Source organism: Saxophila tyrrhenica (assembly GCF_035928015.1).
Source record: "Saxophila tyrrhenica strain CCFEE 5935 chromosome Unknown scaffold_4, whole genome shotgun sequence".
NCBI classification, from domain to species: Eukaryota; Fungi; Ascomycota; class Dothideomycetes; order Mycosphaerellales; family Extremaceae; genus Saxophila; species Saxophila tyrrhenica.
The window spans coordinates 1,498,726-1,510,294 of record NW_027041736.1 but is presented as its reverse complement, the minus strand read 5'-3'; the positions used below and the strand labels follow the sequence as shown (position 1 = coordinate 1,510,294).

Genomic DNA, 11,569 nt, shown 5'->3' with positions numbered 1-11,569 from the left:
GCTGACTGCTCTGCTGTTCAATCCAACCCACCGACGTGGATTTAGCTATCTCACTCGGTCCCAAGCGATCAGCCACTGCCTGTTCCCAAGACACAGTCCCACCCCAGCGCACAAACAAAGCCCGCGATCACCTGCGTGCGAAGCACAAAGGAGCCCTCGATAGCGCTTCCCAGGCGCAATAGATCTGTCTGCGACTCGCCATGGCTCAGCCTACTCAGCTTGCTTGTATGTATGCCTGAGTCGACCCTGCGAAGTCGCCATGCTGACACGGATGCAGACCGCACTTCGAAGAACATCGGCATCCTCGACGCCGCGCCAGTATATGAGCGCCTACCCGGCTTCTCCCCGCCCGAAGGCAACCTGCGATGCTGCGTCTACTCGCCCGACGGTCGCTTCTTCGCATGGGCATCGCCTGACATTGTCACGGTCGTGGACGCCTCGGTCGGACACGTGGTCACCACCCTGCCGGCCAACAACGTCTACGAACTCGGCTTCTCGCACTTCGGAACGTACATCATCACCTGGCAAAGACCCTCCAAGGACGAGAACGGCGATGCGGTGAAGAACCTGAAAGTATGGCGGACAATCGACGACAACGCCAATGACAGCGGTGAGAGGGATGTGGTTGGGAAGTTTGTGCAGAAGAACCAGACTGGCTGGAACTTGCAGTACACCCACGATGAAGCGTACTGCGCTCGCTGCGTCAGCAACGAGGTGCACTTCTACGAGAGCAAGGACTTGAGCACTGTGTGGAACAAGTTGCGCGTGGAAGGTGTGCAGGACTTCGCGCTTTCGCCCGGCAAGACACATTCGGTTGCTGTCTTCACACCGGAGCGCAAAGGCCAGCCCGCCTCGGTCAAGGTGTTCAACGTGCCACAGTTCAGCGGTCCGCCGGTTTCGCAGAAGACATTCTTCAAGGGAGACAAGGTCCAGCTCAAGTGGAACCAAGAAGGCACGAGCCTGATCGTGCTGGCGCAGACTGATGTCGACAAGAGCAACAAGAGCTACTACGGCGAGACCAACATGTACATCCTGAGCGCGAACGGCGGCTTCGACTCGCGCATCCAACTCGACAAGGAAGGACCCATCCACGATGTTATGTGGTCGCCCAACTCGAAAGAGTTTGGCGTGGTGTACGGTTACATGCCCGCAAAGACGACCATCTTTAACGTCAAGGCTGTCGCGCAGCATAGCTTCAACCTTGGACCACGAAACACGATCATCTTCTCGCCTCACGGTCGGTTCGTTCTGGTGGCCGGCTTCGGAAACTTGGCTGGCCAGATGGACATCTACGACCTCGAGAAGAACTACGAAAAGGTGTGCACCATCGAAGCGAGCAATGCTAGTATCTGCGAGTGGAGCCCAGATGGCAAGCACATCCTGACCGCAACCACCAGCCCTCGGTTGCGAGTCGACAACGGCATCAAGATCTACCATGTTGGAGGCAGTCTTTTGTACAACGAGGACATGCACGAGCTGTATCATGTTGTCTGGCGACCGCAGCCTGCCTCTTCCCAGCCTCTTGGCAATCCACTGCACCCAGTCCCAACACCACACCCGTCGGCGCTGGAGTACCTCGGCAAGGTCAAGACGCCGTCGAAACCGGCTGGAGCTTACCGCCCGCCAGGCGCTCGCGGTGCAGCTACCCCACTGGCATTCAAGCGTGAGGATGAGGGCGGGGCGGCTTTTGTACGTGAGATGATGTCTGGACGTGAGCCAGAGTCGAATGGTTTCGGACCGAGGAGCAGGAGACGAGAAGTGCCTGGTGCTGATCCGGACGCCAAACTGCCACCTGGTGCGGCGCCTGGTGGAGGTGTGAGCTTGACTGCGGATGGCGACGAGAACATGAGCAAAGCTGCGTTGAAGAACAAGAAGAAGCGCGAGGCGAAGAAGGCGAAGGAGGCGGATGCGAAGACTGCTGGCTTGACCGCCCCAACGGAGAATGGCAGTGGAAGTCGTACCCCTGAAGGCAGAGACCGAGCACGCAGCCCTTCAAAGTCCGGCTACCAGGGCTCCCGACCACAATCTCGGAGACGCGATGGCAGCAGACAGCGTGGGCCGCCGATCAACACGGCCACTCCGACGAAGCAACAGAACGGCAAGCCCGTCCCTCCAGCCGTCGCCGCAGCAGCATCCGAGCCTGCGCCTGAACTCACTGTCACGAGCCCAGGAGCTGGGTCGCCGCACGAGAAGAAAATCCGTTCGCTGTTGAAGAAGCTGCGCGCGATTGACGATTTGAAGATGCGGCAGGCGGGCGGCGAGAAGTTGGAGGGTACGCAGGTGTTGAAGATTGGTACGGAGGCTGGGGTGAGGGGCGAGCTGGCGGAGCTTGGGTACAATGAGTGATGTAGTATTGTTGATGTGCTACGATTAGTACGAGAGCAGTGTAGACGAGTGTACTGAGATGGCTCTGCACCTTCATGCTTCCGCCGTGCCACAATTTTGCTTCTTGCACTTGGAACTTGAGGTGAGGCTTTGGCTGAGGAAGGAGCAGCCCGACGGCGGCAATGTCGCCTCACCACGGCCAATACCGAACCGACGTTTATCGTCTTGCAAACACCGTCTCAATACTCGCGTCTCAATACTCTCTCCCACCGTGAAGACCGTTTGCAGCAGTTCGCCGTACCGCGGTTTGGTCCGTCGGCATCCCGCATATGACTCCGAGATTTGCACGTGCAAGCAGCCGCCGGCCGCTCCTTCCTCGTTTGGAAACGCAAACGCACATGCACCTTCCCCAGCAACGGGCAAACGTCATTTCCCAATCTCGGGCGCGAACCTTCCACGCGTCCCCTTATTGTTGATCCCCTCGCTCTCAACAAAAAAACCTCTCCTTCTTCCTCTCCCACCTTCACGACTCACATCTTCTCTCTCACACACACAACCTGCTCTTACAGCCTTCACAGTCGCTTCATCATACTCCCCTCGACAAGCTTCGCTCACTCAACATCACCACACTACTCATCGTCAAGATGCAGCTCAAGAACCTCGTCGTCGCCGTCGCCGCGGGCTTCGTCGCCTGTGCAGTCGCAAGCGATCCGAATGGTACGTCTTTCTTCACCCATCCAGCGCCTCCGCAGCATCACGTTCCCCGCCGCTGACCCTCTTCCCCTCGCAGAAGGCAAAGAGGCCGTCACCGCCACCAACAAGGACAGCTCCACCCTCACGCACGTCAAGATCGTGGACGTCTTCGCCGCCGTCTCGGTCTCCACGGCCTTCTCGACCAACTACGTCACCGTCTACGCCTGCCCGTCCTCCGTCACCGACTGCCCGGCCTCGACCATGACTTCCGTCGTGGCGGCGTCGACGACCGTCTGCCCGCTCACCCTGACGTCGGTCTCGACTTCGATCCCGGCTGTCCCGATCCCGACGACCCCGTCTTCTGGTGCGCTGACTGGTGGTGTTACGGGGAGTGCGCCGATGTCTTCTGAGGGTCCCTCGACGTCGACTACGATTATCACGCTCACTACCACGCGTTCTCGCACTGGGACTGTGACGATTTCGTCAAGCAGCACCATGGCGACTTCGTCGTCTGCCGTGGTCTCTTCGTCGCCAGCGCCGTCAGGCCCAGCATCGTCGGGACCCACGTCGTCCGGCCCTGCACCTTCTCGCCCTGCACCCTCCGGGCCACCCTCTTCTGGTCCAGCGTCGTCCAGCAAGTCTGCAGTCTCCAGCACATATGGCGGCAGCAGCACCCCAACTGCATCCGCCTCTGCTGGCACGACTTACTCCGGACCTGCGCCCAGCGGCGGCCTGTCTGGCGGCGTTACTGGATCTGCCAGCTCTTCGTCGGTGACTTCCACCTCCACCACTGTGCTCACGTCAACCGTCACCAGCACGACTCAGGTCACTGTTTCGGCGTCTGCTTCTGGTTCTTCCGCCTCTGGGCCTGCCTCTTCCGCCACGCTTTCGGGCACTCAGCCACTCGTTCCAGGCGTAAGCTCATCTTTGTTGCAGTATCAGAGCAAAGGCTAACATCACCTCAGAACAGCAGCATGACCGCCAGCTCGTACCCAGCATCGTCGCCACCCGCCAGTGGCTACCCCACCAACTCTCCCGCTGGCTACACCTACGGCACTGCAGGTCCCAGCGGCAGCCTTGCGGGTGCTGTCGGGGCGACTGGTACTGGCACCGGATATCCTCCCCAGGCTACCAACGGCACCGTGGTCTCGCCAACTCCTTCTCAGGTCCCCGCCACTGGCTTCGCTGCGCCCAGCTTCGATTCCAAGGTCTTCCTTTGCTTCGTTATCGGCGTGGTCACGGCTGTCCTCCTCATCTAGACGTCCTCACCACGAGAGATGACTTCCAACGACTGATGGATGAATGGCTTTTCTTCTACGCTTTCCGCACCTTTCCACTACAGTGTGTCTCTTCATAGACGCCTGTTCCTTCTGCGATGTAGCAGCATGTGTTATGACTGCAGGATATGAGGGATGGCATGTGTAGTGTGTTTCTGCGAGCAGAGAGATGGGTGTAGAAATAATGGCATGAAGAATGAATGATGTTGCGTTACCTTGCCGTCTCACTTTTCACCTATTTAATATCCTCCCTTCCACATCACATACATGTAGCTTACCCTGATTGCCTCATCCTACGAGCACTGATGAGGTCCAGGAGAAGAGCAGACCTCGTTGCCGCGCTCTCTTGTGGCTTGCATCGTCACTTGTCGTGCTACAATGTACATCTCAGGGCCGTAGCTGACGGACCGGATCACAGCTTCGATGAGATCATGCTTGACGCTTTCACATGAAAGCCATTGGGGTTAGCATCCAAACATCACTCCCTCGTCCGCCCACGTAGGTACAACAACAACCCTCCTTTACCTCTCCCTCTCTCTCTCTCTGCCATCCACAATGTCCTCAACATCCACCCCACCCTTCCACCGCCTCCTCTCCTTCTACTCCAACCGCTCCCCCCACCCCGACACCCAAACCATCCGCCTCTACGACTCCTTGACCGGCAATCTGGCACTCGGTCTCGACTTCCCCGCCGCGCTGGCGATCGCTCTCGGTCGCCACCTCTTCTTATCTAATACCGGATTCTTCAGCCTGAACATCCACGTCCCGTCCGTTAAGACTCATAAGACACTGCTGGACGGGCTGGAGGTGGATGAGAAGCGCTCCTACACCGCTTCTGAGATGTGGGGGATAGCAGCGCCGAACGGGCTACAAGGCCGTCTTGACGCTGTTGGGCTATGGGCTTTGGCTGCGGATACCAAGACGGGGCGTCTGAGCGGCGAGGACGTTCGGTCTTTTCAAGAGGGAAGGGTACTGGGGGTGCTGGAGGAAAGGCGGAAGGGGAGGGGACAGGTTCTGCCGCTGTGGAGGGGAGGGCCGATTAGTGTGGTGGGGCATTCGTGGGTTGTGGGGAGGGTTTTTGGGGTGGAGGTCTACAGGGAGGAGGTTAAGGAGGATTGAGCAGTTGGGCCGAGGGAATGCAGTATGGGATGGGTGGGCAGGTTGGGACGTATCTGATGGTTTGGGCGGCAGGACTGTTCGATGCTGGAAGTCTGGAAACCTGGTTCTCACACACCGCGGCGATTTTCCCGGGCTGCTGTTCTGGTGAATACGTTCGAGCAGCACATCAGCCCACGAAATCAAGGTCCATTCCAAAGCTTAGACAGCATGGAATTGAGGTCGACATCTGCTTGCCCGCGGCAGTGCTGGGTTGGCTCTGGAGCACAAGTACGACATACGGCCGCGTGATTGCCACACTGGTTCCACGCACGACGTGAACTCGGCACCGAGTTTGCTGCCATGGAATGGTGCAAGCCGCTGGGCAGAATGCTTAAAGAGCCATCACTTTGCGAAGTGCTTCGGGTCTTTCTCTACAGCGCCCCAGCATACTTCAACGACATCTGAAGACAGCCCGAACCTCAACCAAAGTTCAGTAAGCAGAAGACACACCATCCGCTGAAGAATCCACACCAGGAGATCACGATGCCTTCCAATCCTCCTAGCGACAACGGCAAGCAATCATCCAAGGACACACCCCCTCCATCCTACGACTTCGGCAAACTGTCCGTCCAAGACCGCCGACCACAAGCCGAGCCCACCCAATCCGCCATGCAAGCCTACGCCGAATCGTACGCCCAGCGTAAGCAGGACGGCCAGCTCACGCACATCTACCCAGAGGATCGCGAATCTGGCCCATCTTCTGGTTCGCCGCAGACGCCGCCACGACCGAGCATGACTCCTCCGCCACGCCGCGGACCGCCGCCTTCGTTCTACATGCATGCTAATGCTGGGATTGGGGAGGGCGAGTCGTTGCCCGTGCCGCCAGGGCCGTATATCCCGCCTGTTTATACGACTCAGTCGAATGCTCCAATGCCTGGGGATGATAGAAATTCGCGGTCTGCGTCTGAGGATGGACGTGCAGACCGTGAGCAGAGCCGTCGTGCACCGCCGCCGCATACGCAGAGCAGGTTTGAGGGTCAGGGGCGTGGTGGGCCGACGCCGGGATCTTCGTCTCGCGGCGGGCGGAGGTAGGTTTGAATGGGTGGGAAGTCAGCGTGGCGGTTGGGTGTAAGGCAGGAGTTGACTGACGGAAGGATTACCTCATGTTCGTGGATCTTTAGGCCCTCCATGAATTGGTGATGCGCGGGGAAAGGTGCTCTCGGGAATTATGTGGTCTGTTCATGCTTGGAGAATATGTAGTTAGTGTGGATGGCGTGGTACCTGTCTTCTTTCAATATATTTCGGTAAGCCTCACACGACACCGGCCGCTATTAGTAAGGTGGAACAGCTGCTTGATGGCCATCTCTGGCCATAAACCGGTTCAGGACATAAGGAGTATGGGTCGCTGGCCTGCCATCAGAAGGCAGCTCGGAATTTCCAGAAGGACATTAGGAACGGCATTCGGCGGGCACAGGACTTGAGCAGCCACGACAAGGCTCTACCTTGCAATCACCAAAAACGTTGACCCGGACAAACCTGTACACTAGGATACCACATTCCTCAGCACCCAACAAAGCTCGCTTGCTGCGCCTCAGCCTCCATAGTGCGAGCTTCAAGGTCCGTGGCCTCCCTGAGTCCCGCGAGAAGCATGCCGATCGGGAGTGTCTGTCGACCGCGCAGCGTCCTCGCTCACACTCACAACGCTCTGGACAACTCTTGGTGACGCCGACAGGTGTGACACCTCCTGCCCTGGCCCGAGAAGCGCTGCGTCTGGAGCAGCATCTTCGACCTTGACTGGAGACAGCGCTGGAGATCCCGGGATATGTCTCCCGTCCGTATCTGGTCTGTCATGCAACACATGTGTGGCGACTTCCTGAGCCCGCTCGCTTACCTGCTCACTCGAACCCTCGGAGACCGGAATTTACGCTAAAGCTGAAGAAAATCGAGCATACAATCGAGCGTCCTCCTGATTCTCCAGCTCCATCGCTCGCAGATACTCATCCATCAAGCGATCTTCCCAAGCTCGCGTTCTCGCATCGTCTTCCAAGGCTTCTGCGGACGAGCGGCCAGGTGGTCTCTGGATCGCGGCGTAACGTCGCGGGTCGTCGGGTTGGCGCTGACGCTAGACGCTGTATGCGCCTGCGGGCAGCTTGGGGTTGGGAGGGGATCTCGAACGGGAGTCCCTTCGAATAGCTCTGTTGCTCTTGGGCGGTGAGCGGCTTCGGGGCCGTTGACTCGAGGACACGATAGCGAGCTAATGGGGAGGTCAGGTCTGCGTCTAGCGGCACCCAGTTGGTGCTGTGTTGTAGCCTGGCTTGGAAAAATTGGGCTTGGGATTGTCGACTTTGGCATGCAATCAGTGGCGGAAAAAGAAGTAAGAAGCCCAGTAGAAATGCGACACTGCATATATGTTCCAGCAGTGTCGCACTCGATTCAGTGAATGGCTGCTTACCCGAATCATGGCCAGCAATGGCCCTCAAACAATTGTTCCACCTTCGATCACCCTCCACGCATTTCCGTGACACTATGTGCACAGTCTCCGCAAAGGTGCCATTGTTTGTGTCCGGTCATCCACGAGCTTCTCCTTTCCCTTCTTTGACTCCAGTGTGACCATTCTATGGCTCACCAGAATGAGCAGCAAACATCCAGAGCGCAAGGAAATATAGAACGCTGTCCGACTTACCTGGGAACCTGGCGGAATATTATAACGTCTTTCCTCTCTCCAACCTACAACACATATACCAAGACAAGAAGACATATAAAGTTACAACCAACCACCATCATGACGATCTGCGGCTGTGGGAGAAAGTCGAATGAAGACCACCCTTCCCATGCGCACGAAGGTGCCCTTCCACCTGCCCGGACTCCTCGAGGCCGCAGTAGAAGGCAATCATCAACAGCAGCAACCTGCACTCCAGGCCGAGACAGCGTTGCACTGCCAGACCTCTACGGTACTTCCCTCCTTTCCGTCAGCAGTTGTCAATGGCTAACCTCGCACCCCTCCCAGCACAGCGCGACGACGATGGAAATATCGTACAAACACCTCGTCGAACCCGCACCCACGGCAGCACGCCTACGACTAGCCCGAGAACTGCCCGATCTGCCCGCCGCTCCCGGACTCGCTCAGGCCCACCGCAACCGTCGACTCAGCCCTTGCGACCGTCTCAGTCCGAAATCAACGACTGGGCGGCCCAGCCAGGCGTCGCCAGCACCAACATGCCCTTGCCGCGCGAGCGAACCAATGCCCAACTCGAGGACGCGCGGCGGCAGCAGCTTCTGGAGCGAGACGCGCGAGATCACCGCGCGCGGGAGCAGGCGCGGAGGGAGAAGCGGGAGCGGAGCTGGCAGAGGCTTTCTGCGCAGGGGTTGAATTTCGGGTCTGGCGAGGGGCAGGGTCCAGCGGACTCTGAAGAGGGGATTGGGCCCGCGCTGCCGAGGACGCAGGAGGATGATGATTTGATCACGCGGCTGCCTTCTTGGAGCCGCGGGGATGACTCGCACGCCTGGCAAGAACAGATAGCTCCGTCGTTTAACGCAGATGTTCTTGCTGACACGTTTCCAGAGTTCGGACGCGGCCTGGTGCGGTTCGCCAGGAACGCGGTGGCGCTTCCTCCGGTCGAAGGGCCTGGGCCTAGGACTGGTGATCCGCCTCAACGAGCTACCCAGCGGTCCAGTAAGTTACGGGAAAGTCGGCCCTCTCTCGTGCGAAGGAACGCGACTTGGCCAGCTCCCATCGAAGAGCAGATCCGACACTCCCTGCAAGTTGCACGACGGACCTCCGTCAGAGAGCCGAGCCCTACTCCTGCCTTTCCGCCGATTTCAGCTGCCCTGAAGCCCACAGCCACGATTGACGAGCAGATCGGATGTTCTCTGCAACAAGCTGCTGCATCCAGGTCTACGAGAACACTTCCTGAAGGTGAGCGGGATAAGCGGTAGGTGCATAACCGTACCCGTCCAGCGGCCCTTGATGGCGATGGCGATGGCGGTGCTGTGTTGTTTTCTTTCTTATTGTGCGGAGCGACCGTTTGACAGATAGTCTGCCTGCACATGGTTTCTGCGTTAGTATATAGCTTGCTTATCATTACCTCTAACTCAACCCTTTCAGATCGGCGCAGGAGTCGTAAGTCGGTGTAATGAGTAGAGCCTAGAGAAGTCAAGCAGATTTTGGTCGGGCATATGAGTTCATTCCATACTTCATTCTTCGACCTACCTGTTCGGACTCTACACGCTGCAAATGCCTTGCCGCATCTCAGATAGATGCACGTGAAGTCTATTAATTCAGAGGCATGAGGTGAAGGAACATGAAGTGAGGTCCCAATAAGCTCAAAACCCAAATCGCTCCTGCCACATCCATCAGCTCTCCCCATTTCAACTTCAAGCAAATACAAGTACGTACCTTATCCCAACCCCACCTCTCCCAACCTCACCTCCTCCAGTCCTCCTCAGATACCAAAGTAAAACCCATCGCCTCCCCTGCAGCCAAGAAAAAGACGAGAGAAGGGATATTTCAAACGTGAGATCTGGATACACGACTATGTAGTCCCCCCTAACCCTCCCGACTCGCCATCCCCAGATCGCCGGCATCATTCAATAGTGTTCTCGCTCGAAGGCAAGCTATCCTTGCCTTTCTCTCGCCATGGTGGGGTTGGGGGGTATCAACAGGTTGGTGTTTGGTGACACGGACAAAAATCCTGGAGGGGGTGGGTAAACGCCTGGTACGCAAACGCTAGAAAAAAACATGCAGACTGGCGGGCATCTAATCGGGATGGTCGGTCGGTCGGTCAGTCGGTCGTCGAAAAGTCGTCAAGAGAGTGGTATGGTATGGTCTGGTAATGAGGTGTGGTAGAGGTTCCGAGTCGTCTCGATCAAGCAGACACGCTACTACGAGTTATCCGGATTGGCGACCTGCATATCACACCCGTCAGTAAACCTCTTCCCCCCTACACACTTACAGTATGGAAGTCAAAACTCACCCTCAAGATCCTCCTCGAATAATCCCCCGCGTCCGCAATACTCCCCTGACTATCCCTCCTCGCCCCCGCACCGGGATCCAGCCTCGAATCGCTCGAATGGCTGTACCCGGTATTCGGCGGCTTCCTCTCGCCATTCCCGCCGCCGCGCATGAAATCCGCCACTTGCGTGCGCTTGTACTCTTCTTCCGCTTCCTTTTGCTTGCGGCGGCGGAGGTAGAACCATACTCCAAACACGATGCCGGCGATGGCGACAACGCCGACGACGACGCCGCCGGCTACGGCGCCGATGTTGGTGCCGCTGTCTTCTGGGGAGGAGGATTCGGGGGTCGGGGTGGCGGAGGAGGTGGTTACGGGGCGGGGTGTGGGGGTGTTGGTGACGTAGACGGTGGTGCCCTCGTTGACGCTGGTGACGACTGTGGGTCGGGGTCGGGGTCGGCGTGTTCGTGTCGCTGTGGTGGTGGGTGGTGTGGAGGTTGATGTGGATGTGGATGTGGATGTGGTGGGTGGTGCGCTGGAAGATGAGCCGGAGCTGTCTGAGCTGTCGTCGCCGTCGTCACCGCCGGTCGAGCCGAAGACGGGCACGTTGACTTCGGTGCCGGAGAGGTATACTGAGTAGGCGTCTGGCCCACCGCCTGTGTGAAATAACACGAGTCAGCTTATCACCCTCCACGCGTCGGTTTTGACTTTGATCTCAACACGTACACATCTCATCCGGGTATCCCACACAAGGTGTGTCGCACTCCGAATCATCCGTCTGCGTACTCTCCGCAGGCAGCATATTACCGCAGAAACACAAATTGCCCCTCGACATCGCAAACGTCGCCGCATTCTGCCTGGCGCACGTCTTCGAGCAGGCGCCCGAGCTCTGGTATCGGTCGGTGCCTTGGTTTGTGAGCGGCTTGATGGACGAGTAGCAGCCGATGAGCGAGACGCCCTGCGCGGCGGCCATGGCGGAGAAGGCGAGGACGAGGAGTGGTGCGGACATGGTTCGTGGTGTTGATGGCATGGTGTAGAACGGGGTGCGCGCTACGCCGATGCAAGGAGGTTCATGCGCTGAGGTTCGGAGCGGGTGTAAGCAAGCGGAAGCCTGGTGGTGCAGACTTGTCAGTGTCTCGTGATCGGCTTTGTTATCCTCTTCTTTTCTTTGAACGTATCGTGAGTGGGTGGTGGAAGATGTTGCGCACCTTTGTCCTCGCAGCTGCC

General features: G+C 58.0%; 6 protein-coding genes across 6 annotated transcripts; 5 read left to right on the top strand and 1 right to left on the bottom strand.

The window, feature by feature from the left end:
* Positions 1-200: 200 nt before the first annotated feature.
* On the top strand, positions 201-2,346 carry LTR77_003275 (uncharacterized protein; the record flags this gene model as incomplete). Its single annotated transcript, XM_064800532.1, has 2 exons — positions 201-225; positions 278-2,346. The coding sequence occupies 2 exons, from the start codon at positions 201-203 to the stop codon at positions 2,344-2,346; spliced, it is 2,094 nt and encodes a 697-aa protein (XP_064661871.1).
* Positions 2,347-2,969: 623 nt separating this feature from the next.
* LTR77_003274 (uncharacterized protein) lies at positions 2,970-4,277 on the top strand (the record flags this gene model as incomplete). The annotated part of the gene is made up of 3 exons (XM_064800531.1): positions 2,970-3,042; positions 3,116-3,933; positions 3,984-4,277. The coding sequence occupies 3 exons, from the start codon at positions 2,970-2,972 to the stop codon at positions 4,275-4,277; spliced, it is 1,185 nt and encodes a 394-aa protein (XP_064661870.1).
* A 573-nt stretch (positions 4,278-4,850) lies between these two features.
* LTR77_003273 (uncharacterized protein) lies at positions 4,851-5,414 on the top strand (the record flags this gene model as incomplete). The annotated part of the gene is made up of 2 exons (XM_064800530.1): positions 4,851-5,353; positions 5,393-5,414. The coding sequence occupies 2 exons, from the start codon at positions 4,851-4,853 to the stop codon at positions 5,412-5,414; spliced, it is 525 nt and encodes a 174-aa protein (XP_064661869.1).
* Positions 5,415-5,936: 522 nt separating this feature from the next.
* LTR77_003272 (uncharacterized protein) lies at positions 5,937-6,485 on the top strand (the record flags this gene model as incomplete). Its single annotated transcript, XM_064800529.1, has 1 exon — positions 5,937-6,485. One exon carries the CDS (start codon positions 5,937-5,939, stop codon positions 6,483-6,485), a length of 549 nt encoding a protein of 182 aa, XP_064661868.1.
* A 1,690-nt stretch (positions 6,486-8,175) lies between these two features.
* LTR77_003271 (uncharacterized protein) lies at positions 8,176-9,329 on the top strand (the record flags this gene model as incomplete). Its single annotated transcript, XM_064800528.1, has 2 exons — positions 8,176-8,344; positions 8,401-9,329. The coding sequence occupies 2 exons, from the start codon at positions 8,176-8,178 to the stop codon at positions 9,327-9,329; spliced, it is 1,098 nt and encodes a 365-aa protein (XP_064661867.1).
* A 945-nt stretch (positions 9,330-10,274) lies between these two features.
* Positions 10,275-11,372, bottom strand: SLG1 (Stress-activated PKC1-MPK1 kinase pathway sensor; the record flags this gene model as incomplete). The annotated part of the gene is made up of 3 exons (XM_064800527.1): positions 10,275-10,298; positions 10,367-10,998; positions 11,069-11,372. 3 exons carry the CDS (start codon positions 11,370-11,372, stop codon positions 10,275-10,277), a joined length of 960 nt encoding a protein of 319 aa, XP_064661866.1.
* Between the last annotated feature and the right edge of the window lie 197 nt (positions 11,373-11,569).